This window comes from Pelobates fuscus, chromosome 3 (genome assembly GCF_036172605.1).
Source record: "Pelobates fuscus isolate aPelFus1 chromosome 3, aPelFus1.pri, whole genome shotgun sequence".
NCBI lineage: Eukaryota > Metazoa > Chordata > Amphibia > Anura > Pelobatidae > Pelobates > Pelobates fuscus.
This window is the reverse complement of record NC_086319.1, coordinates 268,672,173-268,692,468: the sequence shown is the minus strand read 5'-3', so window position 1 is coordinate 268,692,468 and position 20,296 is coordinate 268,672,173. Positions and strand designations below refer to the sequence as shown.

Sequence of the window (20,296 nt, the reverse complement as noted above, 5' to 3'; positions counted from 1 at the left end):
AATTCTTAGTAATTCCTAATAGATTGTCGTGACATTAACTAAATGCATTACTTAAGGACTCCTACTCAAATGGTGTGACCGAATGAAGGATAAAATTAACACTCGAGGAACAATATAGCATATTGTAATGGGTGGGGTGCTGTGATACTATGAGTTCAAGCACTCCAGTTTTTATCAGTTTGTTTCCAAATGATTTGATAAATAGAATTCCTTGGTACCCAAAGCTCACCATCACCTGATGATGATGATATAATAAGTGGCACAAAATAATAAAATAAATAAAACGTACAAACCGTCGTCCTCACACATCACAGTCTGAGATATACCTCACAATTTCAAGTGTTTGAAAAACTCTCTCCCTACTTTGTCAGGTGTAAAGTAAGATGGTCTTGTTCATTACTAAAGGTGTGAATTAAAAAAAAAAAAAAAAAAAGTCCTGAAAGCAATGCTGACTAAGAGAAGGTTTCCAGTTCCATTTTTTTTACCTTAAATTTGAAATTAATTTTGAATTCACTTTGAATTCCCACTTTATTGAAAATCTTCCATATTTTATATCCACAAATAAGTCCAGAGATACAGATGTTACAAACAGATCTTTTTTTTATTCAGGAAATGCTTCATAAAGTGCACAAACATTTTGTAAAAACTATAAAAACATTCACCATATATCATCTCTGCTCAATATTACACCTTTGTTAAAAATAGATCTCTGGAGAGAATTTAAAAATCGTGATTAAAACCAAGTTGAAATTATTTGAAAAAGAAAAACCGTGCTTTGAGCTTTTGTTTCAAGTGTTCTTATGCAGTATGAACTCATTCGCGTCCCACCATGCACACCCCTCATTCATTCCTTATAAAGATTACACCAGCTAAGAAGTCTATTAAAATAATATTTACAAGCTATACATACACAAAACGTCAGCAAAAAAAAAACCCTTCAATGACCAGAGGATGAACACCAAAGGGATCAGACCACTGAAAAATGTAAATTCAATATGTACCAATAAGGTAATTTCATGCCGTAGTGCTGTACTTCATCCATAAGAGTCGTATATTCATAGTCATATTATTTCCAGTGGTATTTTCAGAGTATAAAGCAGTACCAAAATAGAGAAAGAAAGCAGCGGATCATGTTATAGAGCCAAACAAATGTAGAACAGAGGTACCCAGTTGGGGTACCAGGCGGTCTGCCACAACCTATATGAAGTTTAAATCTGGGTATGTCAAATTGACATCAATGCACTTCCACACTGATTACAGCAGAAGCCCTCAATACCTGGCACAGTTGAGCGGGGGCTTTTGGTGTTGCTAGTAGGGAGGGGCATAAATACAGCTTTTATTCTTGGGAGCTCTATTATGTTCTAGCCCTTAGAGATCATGGAATGAAAGAAGTATATATTGTGCGTTTAGAGGGTGGGGAAAAGTTTCCTACAAGATTGGTTAGTGCTGAACATCAACGTTCACTTGAGTTCACTGGGTTTAGATAGACAGAGTGAGATGGAAAACACACACGCACACATTGCTCCCCACAGACAGGATTGAAATACAATCACAACGATGCATAGCTTTAGTGGTCTAATTAAAAACGTTTTCTACCCACTGCTTCACAGGGCTGCATTAGACTTTAATAGGGGGTTTCAGTGCCTGTAATGAGAGAATCAGATTAAATGTTAACTTTACAAAAAATAAGAACAATATTCCTTGGTATGATGTTAACATAATTAAACTGGGTAAGTGATCACAATGTGAGGTATAACTGGGAAGATTTATCACTAAATTTCAAATTGCAGTAAATTAGGAACCAAATTGCAAAATATAGGCGATAATAACCAAGCTTTGGCAATAGCGGAGTTAGTTAATGCTTCTCAATCTTTGCAATTCAGTTTCCATTTTTTCTACAGTTTATGGATTTGGAAAGTGGAACATAGTTTAAAAGTCGAGTAATTGCCAATTGAATGTGTCTAGGTGCGTCTACTGATTTTAAACTTAATATTCGTTTTATTGTTGCATTGTTACAAAGTGGTATAGGTTGAGAAAAGACCCAAGTCCAACCTTTCACAATTCTCTGCTTCTGCTATTGATCCATAAAAAGGCATAAAACAACTCCACCCAAAAATGGAAAGAAAAACAATCTTTACTCTAAAGTGGCAATCTGACTAATCCTTGAATGAATGAGTTGCTTCTCCTTGAATGAATGAGTTAGTATGTTAACTGATCTACTGGAACTGCAAACCCAGAATTTGGAAGCTGCACTGAATTCCTTTAAGACTTTGATCCACATTGCCTTACTAACTGCCCATCACTGTACACATGTAAGAGAGTGTCAAAATGTAATATACCTGTGGTAGTTGAGGAGGAAGGGCTGGTTTGGTTGGTATAGGTGGTGGTGCAGTAGTTGGCTTTTTAATTTCCTAGAATGAAAAAAAGATGATTGATTATAAGTTACAAAAAATATACCTACATGGCAGTTCAGCATCAATACTACAATCTGACTATGGTAGACTCCTCCCCTGCAACTGTCAAAAATTACCTACTAAGCCCTCAATTAATACTTTTCTAACAACCTACTTCATACCCCTACTTTTACCCTTTGTGTCACTATACCCCACTCCCTCTAGACCAGTGGTGTATCCTGGTTTTGTGCTGCCCTAGGCAGGACAAAACTCAGGCGCCCCCGCGCGACACCCCCACCCAACCCTTCTCCCCGCCCCCGTCCCGCCTTCTAAATACACACACACACAAATTCACTGACAGATACGCATACACTAGCTAACAGACACACACACACTCACTAGCAGACACACACACTCACTGTCAGACACACACACTCTCTGATATATAATATAATATATATAATATAATATATAATATAATATATATATAATATAATATATAATATAATATATATATAATATAATATATAATATAATATATATATAATATAATAAATATATAATATATATATATAATATAATAAATATATAATATATATATAATATAATAAATATATATATATAATATAATATATATATAATATAATATAATATATATAATATAATATATAATAATATATATATAATATAATATATAATAATATATATAATATAATATATATAATATATAATAATATATATATAATATAATATATAATATAATATATATAATATATAATATATATATATAATATAATATATATAATATATAATAATATATATATATAATATAATATATATAATATATAATAATATATATATAATATAATATATATATAATATATAATAATATATATATAATATAATATATATAATATATAATAATATATATATAATATAATATATATAATATATAATAATATATATATATAATATAATATATATATAATAATATTTATATATATAATAATATATAATAATAATAATATATAATAATAATATATATATATAATATATATATAATAATATATATATATAATAATATATAATAATAATATATAATAATAATATATATATAATAATATATAATAATAATAATATATATATAATATATATATAATAATATATATATATAATATAATATATAATTAATTTAACCTACCCCCCCAGCCTCCTTACCTTTGGGAATGCTGGGGGGGTTTCTTTACCTCCCTGGGGTCTAGTGGGGCTGCCGGTCGGACTGCTGGGCTGGTTGCTGGGCGGGCGGCTGGCGAGGGAGCTCTTCCTCTGAGCTGTCTGCTCAGCTCCCTCGCGCGCCGCAGAGTGAGGCTGGGAGACGGAAGATGACGTCATCTTCGGGCTCCCAGCCTCACTCTGCGGCGCGCGAGGGAGCTGAGCAGAGAGCTCAGAGGAAGAGCTCCCTCGCCAGCCGCCTGCCCAGCAACCACCCCAGCAGCCCGACCGGCAGCCCAGTTAGCCGCAAGGCTAACAAGGCATTTGCCCTGGGCATTTGGGGGCGGCGTTTTTTGCCGCCCCCTGGAAAATGCCGCCCAAGGCAAATGCCTTGTTTGCCTCGCGGCTAATACGCCCCTGCTCTAGACTGTAAGCTCATTGAGCAGGGCCCTCCACCTCTCTGTTCCTGTAGGTCCAGTTGTCTGGTTACAATTACATGTCTGTTAGTCCACCCATTGTACAGCGCTACAGAGTCTGATGGCGCTATATAAATAATAAAATAATAATAATAATATATACCTACTGGTCTACAACCAGCAATAACTTAATATTTACACAATCATTCGTACAACTCATTTGCAAAGCTAATTATCATACCTCTTTTTCAAACACAACTTTTGTTGATGCCTAAAAAAAAAAAAAAAAAAAAGTGTGATATAGATTTTTTTTTTCCACAATGCAAAGACTCACATGGTGCAGCACTGAGTACACTTTTAGTAATATAGGATAAAACAAAACTCAAAAATCATCAATGAGGAATGATACTTACCACAGAATACTGAGGGCCCTGGTAACCTGCAGCCGTCTGTCAAGAAAGTAAACAATTCACAGTCATAAACAGCTTAGCCAAACACTGTCAATCTTTCAAGGTCAGGAACAACATTGTAAGGTAGAAGCAACAATAAAAGCATACTGACGTACAAATAGTTGGTGCAATAACATAACCGTGGCAAAGACACTTACACGGGACCCCGTTGGCTTTTGTGGTGGTGTTGGTGGTGGTGGGGTTTGCAAGAGATTCCTGGTAGTCATCTGTATGAGGAGAAACCAACATGGTGTTACTTTCAAGCACTCTTAACTCACCCAACACATAAAACTACAAACTAGGATATTATGTGTTATTACCCCCATGCAAAGCTAACACCTCATACATTATAGATACAAAACATCTCACTCTCCCACACTGCTAAATCTACACAAAGGGTAGATGCCTTGAATACTCTACCTACAGACACACTCCTTGTACACAGCCTCCAAATGGTACACTTATTGTACACACCCTATTAAGGGCACACTCCTTATTACACCCTCCAAATGGCGCAATCATTGTACACAACTTCCAAAGAACACCCTCCATGGGTTACACTCCTTTCCAAACCCTATAAAGGGCACGCTCTTTATACACAATCTCCAAAGGGCCCACTCCTTATACCCACCATCCAAAGGACAGTCTCCTTATACACACCTTGCAAATTGTACACACCCTACAAAGGGGACACTCCTTGTACACACCCTACAAAGGGCACACTCCTTGTACACACCCTACAAAGGGTTCACTTCTTGTACACACCCTACAAAGGGCACACTCCTTGTACACACCCGACAAAGGGCACACTCCTTGAACACTCTCTACAAAGGGACACTCCTTTTACAGTCTTCACACAAGTACAATGCCAACTTATTACAAAGGCCTCAATTTCCCACACAGGGTTACTTTCTACTGCATGCACATTCCAATCGCACTCCCCTTGAGAACGTCTAATTAAACATAACCTGCAATCTAGGCTGAGGACTAATGCTCGTGAATGTGTGGTATGCAGAGTATATGTATCCTGTAGCAAATAAATAAATAAATAAATACAATTTTATAGTCTCCTATATATCACAGTAAATTGCATTTTTGGTGGAGATGTGCATGAGTCATGGTCACAGATCCCCCTCCTTACCTCTGGGGTTGAAGCATTGGCAACCTGTTGTTTTTTACTATGATATTGGGTGACAAAAGCCTGGTTGGTTGCACCAGATACAGTGGGCACAGAACTACAAAAATGGAAACATAAAACAAAGAAGTTATTTACAAAGGGATCATTTACATTTCTTTCACCAAATACTGCAACCCCCATGCAGGGCCGGCCTTAGGGGTGTGCGAGCTGTGCGGCCGCACAGGGCGCCATGGAGCAGGGGGCGCCCTGACAGCCGACACAGCCCGCACATGGCCGGTGTCAGGGTCTATTTAAAAAAAAAAAAAAAAAAATCGCGGCTTACCGAGCTGCGGGGGCGGGGCTTATCGTGAGGCAGAGGCGGGGCTAATACCTCCCGAAGCCCCTGCTGCACAGGAAGAGGGAAGGAGTCCCTGCTTCCCCATCAGCCAGCTGCATCCACTGGATAGAGGTAAGTGTGACTGTTTGCCTGTTAGCCCTCTTTTCCAGCCCTCTATGTGTCCCACTATTCCCCCCTCCCAGCCCTTCATATGCTCCTATACCCCCCCCTCCAGCCCTTCATGTGTCCCTATAGCCCCCCCAGCCCTCCATGTGTCCCTGTACCCCCTCCCAGCCCTTCATATGTCCTTATAGCCCCATGTGTAGCCCCCTCCCCAGCCCCATGTGTCTCATTATAGCCCCCATGTGTCCCTATAGCCCCCCCACATGTCCCATGTGGCTGTGTGACTGTGTGTGTGTGTGTGACTGCCTGTCTGTGTGTGTGTGGTGTGTGTGTGTTACTGCCTGTCTGTGTGTGTGACTGCCTGTGTGTGTGTGACTGTCTGTCTGTGTGACTGCCTGTGTGTGACTGTCTGTCTGTGTGTGACTGTCTGTCTGTGTGTGACTACCTGTCTGTGTGTGTGTGTGTGTGTGTGTGTGTGACTGCCTGTCTGTGTGTGTGACTGCCTGTGTGTGTGTGTGTGTGTGTGTGTGACTGTCTGTCTGTGTGACTGCCTGTGTGTGTGACTGCCTGTGTGTGTGACTGCCTGTGTGTGTGTGTGTGTGACTGCCTGTGTGTGACTGCCTGCCTGTGTGTGTGACTGTCTGCCTGTCTGTGTGTGTCTGTCTGTTTGTAACTGTCTGTCTGTCTGTAACTGTCTGTGTGATTGCCTGCCTGTGTGTGTGTGACTGCCTGTGTGTGTGTGTGACTGCCTGTGTGTGTGTATAACTGTCTGTCTGTGTGTGTGACTGTCTGTGTGTGACTCTAATTGTGTGTGTCGCTGTAGCTGTGCCATTGTGTGTGCCTGTGCCTGTATGTGTGACTGCCTTTAACTGAGTGTGTGTGTGTGTGTGTACATGCCTGTAACCAAGTTTAAATTTCCCCCACCCCTTCCTGTCAAGGCCGCACTTTGACTGACAGACGCTCACTCACTGACAGACGCACACTCACTGACAGACACACACTCTCATATACACTGACAAACAATGACATACACAAACACACACACTATTACTTGGACACACACTGACAGATGCACACTCTCACTGACAGACGCATGCACTCACTGAAAGACGCACGCCCCCACTGACCGACACATACACACTCACTCACTGACACATACACACTCACTGACTGACACACACATTCACTCACAGACACACACACACACACTTACAGACACCTACAGACACACACACACACACACATTCACTCACAGACACACACACACACACATTCACTTAGACATACACATTCACAGACACACACACAGACATTTCCACTAACACTCACAAACTAATATTTTTTTAATTTTATTTTAAATCCACCCAGCCTCCATGGGAGAGCTGGAGTGGATTTCTTGCCTGCAGTCCAGTGTGGCTGCTGGGCGGGCAGGCAGGGGGCGCACAGACTGAGTAGGCGGCTCTTAGTGATGCCAGGAGCCGGACTGACGTCATATTCCGGCTCCCGGCTTCATTAAGCGGTGCAGAGGGAGCTGAGCAGGAAGAGCTCAGGTGAGTATGCTCCTTCGCTGCCCGCTGCCAGCCTCGGGGGGGGGGGGGTGGGGGGGGGGGGCTCAAACATGGCTAGCCGGACAGCTCTTGAGCCCCCCAGGACATGAGGCAAGCAAGGGATCTGCCTGGGGGTTTGGGGGCGGCTTTTTTTGCCACCCCCTGCAAAGTGCCACCTAAGGCAGATGCCTTGTTTGCCTCACGATATACACGTCCCTGGTGCCTGTGTGTGTTACTGTATTCAGGCAACTTGGTGGGTGGTGGGGGGGCGCCATGAAGACTTTCCGCACAGGGCGCCTATTTGCCTAAGGCCGGCCCTGCCCCCATGTTGATTTACTGACATCGTCCTTCCCTGTTCAACAAAGTTGTATTGTCTTCTCCAACCACCGGTTATTTTAACAATGATTCAGTTTAAAATTAAACTTTCATTAGAGCAAGACAGAAAAGATGTTAATAGAATAAAAGTTACTTTTTTTTAAAAAATGATATACAAGTAATATCAACAGGAGAAATGATTTGATAATGGATGATTATGTCTTACATCCTCTCCCACTCTCCATCTCCTACTTTCTTTTACTATTCCAGTTACCGGGTATATTCATTGCACCAACATGTCAATCTTAATTAGTCTAAGATCTCTGTTTCTCACACCAGCGTGGTCATCAGGATGCAGCTGGTCTAATAGTAACTACCCAAAAAATTGTGTCACCAAGAAAATGTATGAAAACCTGCTTACAGGACAACTTTCATCTCAAAAAATATTTTTTAAGTACAGGTAAAAAATGAGAAACTCATCCCTATCTTCAGTATAGGACAGGATCCTTCAGCCATATACATACACCTTGGATTAGACAGTGTTTAAAAACGGTTTGTTTCCATGGTCTAACCTGCTTCACTCCATGCACAGAAACAGGGAAAACCATAGAGACTGACAAACAAGGATCCGGTCATATTCTAAAGGTAGGAATGAGTTTCTCATTTATTCATTTATTTTTTACATACACATTATATATAATGAATTTCCTTGCAATACTTGATTAAAGATTATTATATTAAAAAATATTTTTAAGGTGATGATTACCCTTTAAATAAAGGAAACAGGTGGTCAGGGGAAGCAGAGTATGTAAGCAACAGGCAAAGGCCGAGAGAGACAGAGAAAATTGTAAGAGTAAGGAAACAGAGTGGATGTGAGATGCATAGCGAAAACATTGTGTTGTTTTGGTGGAACTGTTACTTTTCTTAAAGTAAATCTGTTACTTTTGAGAAAGTGGCAGTTCTTTTTTCGCTCACCCCTGTAAATGCGACAACAGTGTTAACCGGGCAGTTGAACAAAGCAGTGGAGGGAAGTCAAAAATCATACTTACCACCACTGCACAAGTAGAAGCTTAATAAAAGTGGATTAAGGTAAAACAAAGCCATCTGGTGGTTCTTGGATTTGAGGGAGACAGATATATATGGTTAGGTGCCTTGCCCAAGGACACTTACTGGTGAGGTGGTCAGGCCAGGATTAAAACCTGGCTTTTCCATTTTTAAGGTAGCGACTTTGCAAAGTCAGTCAATGTAGTTCCACGGCTGATATAATACCACATGCGCAATGCACATAGGGGTGACTAATTTGCTTGATGGGTTAAAAAACACAAAACAAAGAAACACAACAGAAAGTAGACATGAGAATATAGAGAGTGATCATGAGGACAGAGAACCATCCTGTGACAGTGAGGTTAACAAAAGAGACAGCTAATAGAGAGGACACACAGGGATTAAAGGGTTAATTCAAAGAAAATGACAAAAGAGCATTGGAAGAATGGAATACCACAGGCAACTGATTCTTACTCCATAACAACCCTTTTACCTCTGTTTCCTGCGGATTGACCGCCTGCGGAATATCACAAGCAACACAAGCCCGATGATGAGAGCAAGAGCAATAAGGATCACCACCACGATGATGATAATATCTGTAGGAACATGACATGATTTTAGACAATGGGTCGATATTTTGTCATTTAGAAACTGCATGATATGAAAAAAAAAGTTATTATCTTGTGAAATATTAAATCAGTTTTGTTAGTTTGCAAATGCACATACCACCCTGTCGTTGTGTGTGTGTTCATAATTGTGTTATTATACAGTATCCCCATCTGAAAGAGTGTGTGTGAATGCATGCATTGCCAATCAGAATCCTGATCCATGTGAGAGTGTTTGTACATTCAACAATACCACTGTGAAAATGATGTGACTACATTTAGTGGAGTGGCATCAGGGCACTACTGGCACCATAACAACTACAACACGCTATTTATGGTGCTAATTATTATTTATCGAGAGAGGAAAGAACAGGATGTCTATGAATAGAGTGTAATCAATTACTTATTCTATCGACAAGATGTAGCAATTACCCTCACATCATATACTCACTCCGTTAAAACTAGGGTGACACTAATGCACCTGGTTTATCCATTTTGCACCAGAGCTTATTGTTTTTTTCCTGCATATACTCACTTGTACTTGAAGGGGCATCACAGGTGGGGGGCGACCAGCCTTCCTCACATTGACACTTGAGTTCATGGTCACAAACCTGAATAAAATAATCAAAGTCAGTCTTCCTCTCTTTCCCACTAATGTCAACATGTTTATACATCAACATTTAGTACATATACCATGAATTCTTCAATACAGGTTGTAAAAGGGCATAATATTTCAACCAGAGCTCTTTTTAAAAAAAAAAAAAAAAAAAAAGGATTATTTTTCTGGTTTTGCATTGGCTCTCCTACAACTAATAGTACTGTTCCATGTAAATATGTATATATGGGAAGTCACACCAGCATTTTCTAAAAGAGACCACAATACAACCAGATAGGATACAACTAGACAAGAAAGGGGAATAACCGGCATATGTCATGGTTATAAGTATTCCCCTCTTGTACTGTGAGCATTGAGGGAGATTTACTGGTTTTGTGAAAAGTGGTGCCATCATCTAAAAGTGGTTTAATCACCGGTGAACTGTGTGTGCCAATTGCATTGGTTTCCATGCCAAGTTCCCCAACTTAAACTCTATATCACATTTTGATAAATATCTCCAACTGTTCTTTGTGGTCAATTAGCATGGGTGAAATGACACAAGGGGGAAGAATTATCAATGTGTCGTAATCAGAAAGGTTGTGCAATCAATGTTCTAAATGTGGGCTAATCACCATGAAGAGCAGTAGGCGGTTGTATTTGGTTGCAAGCAATTCGTCCGAATTCTGGGTGATCAACAGCTTGCTGAATTTTAGAATCTCCATATGACTGAATAACGAAACAAATTAAATGAGCCATGAATATGCCATTTAGTTTGTTTTGGGATTCAGAGTTCTGCCAGTGGCATAAAAAATAAAAAGTAAAAAAGGATGATTGAAGGAAAAAAAGATGATTGTTGGTTAAGGGACAATCATTAAATGGTGATTTTGCTCACAGATCAAGTGAGAAGTGACCAATAGATGGAAAAAAGCAGAGAATGAAAAGAAAATGTATATTTATAATAAATAAATATAGGTGGTTTACTGCTCCTTCTTTCCTCCCCTCTACTGGTTACTTCTTGTCACTTGATCTGTGAATCAGTGGAGTGATAAATTATATATTATGTATATATTTTGCAGTTCACGGATGGGCAAATTTATTCTCCATTTTGGTTTATGATTGCATCAAGAACATTCACCTGAGCAGAAACACTACATGAACAAAAGCCGAATCGCCTGAAACATTTAATTTTTTTTTTTTTTGCCATGCACATATCTAGAGACCAGTAGATTCAGCAGAAACATTTCACTGTGTTTTACTACACTTTTAGAACTTCAAACCACTTTTCAGATGCCAACACATTCATAAATCTTATCCACTGTGTGTTAAAAACCTCATAGTAAAAATAAATAGGCACATTTGTACACGTTTCTTATCCCAAATTACTCATGTCCTTGCATGTTTAAAATCATGTCTCACCGCATGTCCTGTGCACTTAGCAGAGCAGTTAGCTGACCTGTAAGCAGTTTCAATAGCAGTACATTCTGCATTGAGGCAAACCTAGAGAAAAAATAGGAGATATCAGAACCATTATCACTCACTTTAGCAAGCAGAACAATATTACACCATGTTCATTCAATCCATCCTGTGCCTTAGCACTTCATAATGAAGGTCATTGTAACCCAGGCCCTTAAAAAATAAAAAAAGCACCAAAAACAGTAACCACAACACGAATTTCAAAATCAAACAACTAGACCCTAAGCAAGGTAATCTAGACACCCAATTCTATGCAGAGTTGCATCTTAAGCTCTTTCCAGGGGCAGGAGAAGAATGTCTGTCCTGCATTTGTATGCGGCATGCATATGCTGCACGAACAGGTTGGACAAATCTCTGATTAAAAAGGAGGAAGTAGAAATAATCTAAATGGGCCTAGGATCTGGTTCTCCAAGTACAATATATTTCCAGATCAAACTGTTTTGGTTAAAATTTTGCAAATAATTCTAAATTCTTGAAATAAAAAAGTAGGCAAAAAAAATAATCTATAAATATAAGAATAAACATGTCCTGTACAAGCAATAGTAACTAGAATAGGAATATAATATATCAGATTAATAAAATCAGTAGATTTTAATAAATGCTGACAAACTATCTTAAAACAGCACTATCACCTCAAATTCTCATATTGACTGTGTTTAAATTTCACTGCTTTCACTTTTTACGAATGTAGGTAACTGGCTCTGTCTATGGAGGATCTTGCGGTCTTGCGAGGTCCTCCATAGATGTCAATGCTGTACTCTTGCACATGCGCGCTAGTACAGTGGTGACGTCAACTCCTTGCACAGAAGCACCACGAGCTGAAGAGGAACTGCAAAGAAGATGGCAAAAGAGGGAAGGTTCAGGTGAATAGAACTTACATTTACCTGTACCCCGGCTGCCTGACCCACCGGCTACCAGATCCCCAGCAGTGATGTCACCGTCGGGAGTCTTTAAGAATTCTGAAAAGTCCCCAGACGGCAACAGCGCCACTTTAAATAGATTCTGTATTCTTTTAGTGGATAACAATTCCTCGTTTCCCTCAGTCCACTAAACTCTACTACAGCATTTACTGGGTTGGGTTGTGCAGTGAGGTAACGTATAAAGCACACAAGCTTTGGCTGCACTCAATGTCTTGTTCATGAAAGACTGTATACATTCCAAGCATGTCCTCCCAAGATGTCCTGCATACACAGTCAGTCATGGGCCCTTGTAATGTCATCATGGAACATGTGGAATTCACATTGTGTGCCAGAACATAATTGCTTTAGAAAGGAAAAAAAAATACATATAATTATACAACAGAACAGTGATTATAACTGCACTAGTAGTTGTGTATATACTCACCATTCCATCACCACACTTTGTACCGTTCTCCACCATTCCTTTCTGAGCCAGTACCCCTTTGCAATTTGAAAACTCAGCAACAACAGCATCAGAACTGGAAGAACCTCCAAAACAATACAGCACTCCACACTTTACATCCCTGGGTACAAGCAGATTACAAATTAATCTTTTTCTGGTTAGTAAGAGTCTGTTTATGGTTAGTGAGAAATGTGTGCTACATTTGTAAGTTATAGAAATTCTTCCAATGTATCCAAAAGCAAAACTGTATCTAAGTCAGTGCAATGACCACATAAATGGGTGTATTTCAAAGAATGACACCACATTTTTGACACAGCATTTCTGCAGCTTTACCCTTATATACACTACCGTGAACATGTTTTAGACATGTGTGAAAAATGCTACAAAGTAAGAATGTGTTAAAAAATATAAATGTTATTAATTTGCTTTTAGCAATTAAATTTCAGTTTGAAATGCTGCAAATACGCAGATATCTGAGGTTGTCGCATGAAGTGTGACTTCATCTCCGGCAGCGTCAGTCACCAGGCCAGAACAAGGCTACCAGGCTGGCTAATGTTAAATCTGAGCATATTTTGCTTCCGTCATCAGCACGTATAGCATGCTGGCAACAGGTGACCAATGGCAGCACAGAGGAGGAGTGGCATCCCTGGTGGAGGATCAGGCTGCAAGGAAGACTTGGCTTCGTTGCTAAAGGTAGGTTTTCCATTTTACTTTTTTTTTAAGGGGGGGCGTGGAGGGGGAGATAAGAGGGGAAGAACCATGTAGCTTACTGCAACCAAAAATAATGCTTAGTTAATTGATACAAATAAACTATTAAGATTTCTAATTTTTCAAATAATTCTTACGTACAATTTTTACATACACTTGAAACTTTTGCACTGAAGTGGACCTGTTTTTTGTTTTTTTTTCCCAATCTATCCATCAGAATTCTGTTAGAGTCACTCAACGTTAACTGTAAATTAAACACTGTCTAAGCTTTTCCTGATAATCTGTGGTCATCGTCAGGCCATCCAACATTAAGTATAATAACTGACTTAACATATTATGATATTCTATAGGGAGGAGATCGCCTTATGTTATATATAAACAAGCAGCATCTGAGTATTTGGTGATCATCTGTAGTGAAGATACCATCTTACTATACATGGATAGATGCCAGCAGTACCAATTTAGGCTGTCCCACATCTTGTTCCACATTCTCAAATCTGCCCAGTAGTTCAGCACTATCACCACTGTCTGAGCATGTCCTGATAATCTGCAGTAAGATCACTTTACATTAAATATAAAACCAGCACTGTCTGAGCCTGTCCTGATAATTGCATGATTTTGCTATTACATGACGAAAAGTCATGATTTTATTAAAGACACGGAGGCGAGTATTGCATATCCCTTTCTTTACTGTTGACAAATAGCAGCAAAGGAAACATACAGAATGAAAAAAGAATGAACATGTGATAACGTAGGCCCCTCCCCCTCAGGTCCCAGTATAACAGGCAGCACTTCCCTTCCATTTCCCTCTTTCTGCAGATGCGACCAAAGAACAATGTCCATAACTAGAGTAATGCGAGAATAAAGTCCCAAGGAATAACAGAAAAAACCGAGGAGGTATAACATCACAAACTGGGAAGTGTGGCCGTAGAATTCATAGGACCGATGGAGGACAGCAGGAGGAGACCAATAAACCGGACCCTTGCTAGACGTCTTGCCAGATTAAGCTGTGGAGACATAAAGGACAGGAGCCAACAGGTTAAAGTCGATACTTGTAACTAGTACAAGGTTACACCAGTGGGAACAAAGACCCTTGTATATACAATCCCACAAAACAATCAATGTTAACATATCCAGTAATATTGAAAACAACAATTATAAGGACGGCCCCACTTACCGTCCCAAACTATAACATAGGTGTATCGTGGTATGAGTAATATGGGTGGGGAGATATATACTTACCAGCGAGAGAGTAACAAAAAAGGGTGGGGCAATACTCGCCTCCGTGTCTTTAATAAAATCATGACTTTTCGTCATGTAATAGCAAAATCATGCAATTTTATAACAAGACACGGAGGCTCATATTGCAAGTTTAAAGCTGATCCATTATTACAGCGAATGTGTGTGGGGCCGGCCGAAAGTAGAATTCTCGGAAGGTAGATTCCCTAGACCAATCAGCTGTTCTCATAATGTCTTCCAGGCGGGCGCCCGCAGACATCATAGAAGAGGCCGAAGCCCCTCGTACTGAGTGGGCGCCGAACACTGTAGTGTCAATGCCCGCTTGGGCCAGCAGCCATTTCACCCAGCGTGATAAGGTAGTGCTGGAAACTGGGTGAAAAGGGGGGCGGAAAGATAAGAACAACTGACGGGAGGCAGTAGATCGGTGTGGTTCGGTGCGAGATTCGTATTCACGAAGGCAGGTCACTGGGCATAGCGAAGGAGAGGCAGGGAAACTAGGGTAGGATACCGCCTTGATGGAAGTCTTAGTGCGTCTGCTGATGTTAAAAGTTACCCCGTCCGGGGTGTATGACTTGGCATCGACATCCAGTGCACTGACATCCGAGACTCTCTTGCATGAGATGAGACAGAGCAGGCACACCAATTTGGCCGACAGCTGTTTGAGGGAGAGTCCTGCGTTAGCGGGCCAGGATGAGAGGAAAGTCAATACAACTGAAACATCCCAGGTCGTGGAGTAGCGGGGCCTGGGTGGCCTTGAAAATCTAGAGCCCTTGACGAGTCGGCACACTAGAGGGTGTTGTCCCGCGGGGCGGCCCTCGAAGCCTTGGTGAATCGCCGAGATAGCGGAACGGTAAAGGTTAATGGTCCTGTAAGCCTTACCGGCTTCGAAGAGAGACGTCAGGAACTGCAGGATCGTTGTTACAGGGGCCGAAACGGGATCCTCGTTCCGAGCCATGCACCAGCTAGCCCAAGCTCGCCAAGCTGACCCATATGCCCGTCTAGTGCCGGGAGCCCATGCTGCCGCCAATAAGAGTCTAGTTGCGTCCGAAACTCCTTGGATTTCCCAGGGTCCCCGGAGATTCGCCACGCCAGAAGTGGGAGAGAGCCCTCCAGCCGGAGGGGATGATAGCGACCCGTCGGGTCTTGTAGCAGGTCGTGGCGATCCGGCAGGAGTCGAGGGTAGTCCAACGTCATCTCGAGTATTTGGGGGAACCAAGACTGCGTCTCCCAGAATGGGGTGACCATGACTAGCTCCGCCCGGTGTTTGCGGGTCTGCAGGAGTGAGCGAGGGATCATGGAAAATGGGGGAAAGGCATAGAGGAGGCCTCCCTTCCACTCTTGTAGGAAGGCATCCACTGCCTCCGCCATTGGGTCCGGCCTCCAGCTGAAGAAGCGTGGGAGTTGAGTATTGAGCCGGGAGGCGAAAAGGTCTATGGTAAATGGCCCCCAAAGAGATGATATGTTGGAGAACACCTTCCTGGCTAATCTCCAGTCGCTGGTGTCTGAAAGATAACGTGAACCCCAGTCCGCTTGGACGTTGTGTAGGCCAGGTAAGTACTCTGCGTAGACCATCAGGTTCCGCTCCAGGCAGAATTCCCAAAAATCTTTCGCCAACCTGGCCAGGACCGCCGACTGTGTACCACCCAGGTGGTTGACATATCTCACCGCCGAAACATTGTCCATGCGGAGCCGAATACATGATAGGGCACGGTCCTTGGCGAAGCTGCGGATGGCGAAGGAGCCTGCCAGAAGCTCCAGGGCATTGATATGTAGTCGGGTTTCGGACTCCGACCACCGGCCCCCAGTTGAGATGCCCTCGCAGTGGGCTCCCCAACCGTGTAGACTCGCATCCGAGTCGATCGTGAATTCCGGCGTTAAGCCGAAGATGGCTTTGCCATTCCACGCAGACAGGTTGAGAATCCACCATCGCAACTCGTCTTTCGTCTCGTTGTCCAGGGAGACTAGGTCTGCGTAGGATGCCCCGGCTCTTAGGTGAGCGATTTTTAGGCGCTGTAGCGCTCGGTAGTGGAGTGGGCCTGGGAACACGGCCTGGATTGAAGAGGCCAGTAGGCCTATGAGGCGTGCCAATTGGCGTAAGGTGAGCTGGGGTCGGATAAGGGCCCTGCGCAATTCTTTGCGGATGGAACGAATCTTGGATATCGGGAGACTCAGCGTCGCTGCCCCCGAATCCACTTGGAAACCTAGGAATTCCAAGCGGGTGGCGGGGGTCAGGCATGACTTCTCCCAGTTGATTATGAAACCTAAGCGTGACAGGAGGTTTATGGCTAGTCGTAGGTGTGAGAGGAGGGTGGAGCGCTCCTGAGCCATGAGTAGAATATCGTCTAGGTAGACGATTAGTCGAACTCCTCGACTGCGTAGCCAGGCCATAACGGGCCGTAGAAGTTTTGTGAAACACCACGGGGCTGAGGATAGGCCAAAGGGCAGACAGGTGAATCGCCATATTTCGTGTCGCCAGTAAAAGCGTAGGAGGTCCCGAGAGGCCTCCGCTATTGGCACTGTCAGGTACGCGTCTTTTAGGTCTAGTTTCGCTAGCCAGTCTCCGTGGAGGAGGAGATCCCTTAGCAGGTGAATACCCTCCATCTTGAAATGGCGGTACCTGACTACGGCATTGAGGGGGCGCAAATTTATGACTGGCCTCGATTGGCCGCCTTTCTTTTCCACTAGGAAGATATTGCTTATTACGCCCGCAGGGCTGGGGGGTGCTAGTTCGATAGCCCCTTTGAACTGGAGGGATGAAAGTTCTTCGTCGATCCGACCGCGATCCTGGATGGAAAAGCGGATCGGTCGAGGAGGGGGAATGTGTGTAGGGCGGCAGGTGAGTTCTATATGGAAGCCCTGAATAGTGGCCAGTACCCAGGGATCTGAAGTGATTTGTGACCAGGCTGGGAAAAAAATGTTGGAGTCTGCCCCCTATGTAACCCGGAGAAGAAATGTGTGGTAGGAGGCAACTCACCGTATGGTCGTCTGGAGTTTGGGTTACTCCGAAGGCCTCTGGATCGCCATTGACGTCCACGGGATGGAAAAAACATGGGGCGGGAGGTCTCCTGGTATTGGTGATACTGTTGAAAGGAGCCTCTTCCCGTGCCACGGGATTGGGGATAGTTGCGGCCGGACAGACGGCTCCTGCTTCTGCCGGCCCTGGTAGAGACCCGCCCCTGGAATACTCGCCTCATGGAGGCCTGGGCCTTGTCTAGAGCCGTGAATGCCCCCACATAACGTCCCAAGTCTTTGATGAAGGAGTCTCCGAAGAGGAGTCCTTGGGCGTCTTTGCCCGCCTCCGTAAGGGCGAGGTTGGCTAGTTTTGGCTCAATTTTGAACAATATGGCTTTACGCCTTTCAATAGACAGGGAGGTATTTACGCTCCCAGCAATACAAATTGCTCTCTGGACCCAACCTCTAAGGTCTTCAGGGTCGACCATGCGGTTCTCCGCTCTGGCGTCTTCCGCCAAGTCAAATAATTTGGCCAAAGGCCCGAATATGTCCAGGTGCTTGTCCTGGCAGGACTTCAAAGCGGACTCTAGTCCTTTACGGGGGTTCCAGCCCAGTTTAGTGAGGAACTGGGTCATTTTTGGATCAACCTCTGGGGTGTCACACACCTTGTTAGGCACCAGAGGCCTAGGACACTCCGCCCTCAATTTGTTGCGGGCCGCCTTGCTTAAGGGTTTTCTGACCCAATTTTCCAGATATGTGGCAACGTGGTCGGCTGGGAGCCACTCCGCCGACCTCGGATGATGAAGGTCATCCGGATCGAAGAGTGGGACCCCCGAAGGATCCACGAGGGATGGCCCCGCAGCCGCAGGGTTCCTGGTCCCCGTCTCGCCTCCGGGCATCTCTGCCTGAGCAGAGGAAAGGAGGTCGAGAGCGCCATCGGCGGAATCCGCATCAGAGTCGGAATCTGACTCATTCATAGCCTCCTCATTTGACCCGATTTCTGAGTCGGTGCCGCTCTCAATCTGTGCTCTAGCACATTTCCAAAGCCGCGCCCGTTCTGCCTGGCGCGGAAAGGCTCTTTTGCGTGGATGGGACACGCTTTCTGGGGCGACCGAAGGTACGCCAGTCATGGTGTTTCTGGAGGCAGAGGAGTGTTTGGATTTACGGGCAGCCTTTTTGAAGTCCCCTTTAGATACCTCTCCCTGGGGTGTCGAGGTGCCCGAGAGTTGCTCGTCTGAAGGACGGGGCAAGAGGGCTTGTGAAATGGTGTGGGAGAGGGTGGAGGACATAGACCCCATAGCAGCCATAATGGCGTCTGTCACCGAGCGCTGTAGCGCCAGAAACTGTGGTCCATCGGGTTGGGTAGTCCCATCCGCCATAGAAGGCGAAATATCTGAGGTGACAGGGGCCTCAGTTCTGATTACTGGGGAATCCGACTCCCCAGAGTGAGCGGACCCAGTAGATAGTCTGGGTTTAGGCATGATCAAGGACGTATGGGTTAGTCACCCAAACAATCTAAGCAAAGGAAAAAACGCTCTCACCAGGGCCCAGACCAGCGACACACTAAGAGGTAGGGACAGAATGACAGAAAATGGCCGCCGGGAATCTCGCGGGATTCGCGGCACCCGCAAGCTACGCGGAGGAATAATGAAACAAGAAGAAGTGCGCAGAGAGGCGCTCGAGCAGAAGAAACAGACAAGGTTACATAAGCAGGGGAGGTCTGGGCCCTGAGGCTAGTGTATAACGACACAATTATTAACCTTCGAAATAAAAGACTAAATAAATACAAATTAAATAAAAATCCATTAAATTATCAATGAATAGTATATAAGAGAAAATATGGCATGTACTTATCTTTGTGTCAGAGCAGCAAAGAAAGAGGAAATGGAAGGGAAGTGCTGCCTGTTATACTGGGACCTGAGGGGGAGGGGCCTACGTTATCACATGTTCATTCTTTTTTCATTCTGTATGTTTCCTTTGCTGCTATTTGTCAACAGTAAAGAAAGGGATATGCAATATGAGCCTCCGTGTCTTGTTATAAAATCTGCAGTTAGCATTACCTAGCACTGTCTGAACCAGCAGTCTGTTTACATATTATAGATTTAGCAGCATTTGAGCCAGTCATGGTAATCTGCAGTCATGCAATTGTATATCATGTACATATACAGCACTGTCTGATGATGTCCTGATAACATCAGTCTAGGGAGGAGTATACTTACTCTTTAGCGCATGGCATATATGAATTTCCTGACTTTTTGCAGTACCCATAGTTAAGACCTCTCCGATTAACCTCAAAGCAGGAATCCTGTGCCACCTGAGCACCTGCAAACAAAGATTTGAAGGATTTTAAGATAGAAAATGGATGCAAAAATATGCTTGATTAACAGGGTTATACACTGAAGTCTGGAT

The 20,296-nt window shown here is 43.0% G+C and overlaps 1 protein-coding gene across 1 annotated transcript in view; it reads right to left on the bottom strand.

Annotated features, from left to right (window-relative positions):
* Positions 1-498: 498 nt before the first annotated feature.
* Positions 499-20,296, bottom strand: part of LOC134602977 (zinc metalloproteinase-disintegrin-like crotastatin) — a 61,017-nt gene continuing 41,219 nt past the window's right edge. Inside the window, exons 15-25 of the mRNA XM_063448507.1 lie at positions 20,107-20,209; positions 12,971-13,109; positions 11,570-11,650; positions 10,094-10,169; positions 9,447-9,549; positions 5,612-5,705; positions 4,629-4,697; positions 4,435-4,470; positions 4,263-4,292; positions 2,340-2,411; positions 499-1,644 (exon numbers count right to left, since the gene is read on the bottom strand). Of these exons, the coding sequence (XP_063304577.1) occupies positions 1,618-1,644; positions 2,340-2,411; positions 4,263-4,292; positions 4,435-4,470; positions 4,629-4,697; positions 5,612-5,705; positions 9,447-9,549; positions 10,094-10,169; positions 11,570-11,650; positions 12,971-13,109; positions 20,107-20,209 (830 nt within the window). The 3' untranslated portion in view covers positions 499-1,617. The remainder of the gene's footprint in view (positions 1,645-2,339; positions 2,412-4,262; positions 4,293-4,434; positions 4,471-4,628; positions 4,698-5,611; positions 5,706-9,446; positions 9,550-10,093; positions 10,170-11,569; positions 11,651-12,970; positions 13,110-20,106; positions 20,210-20,296) is intronic.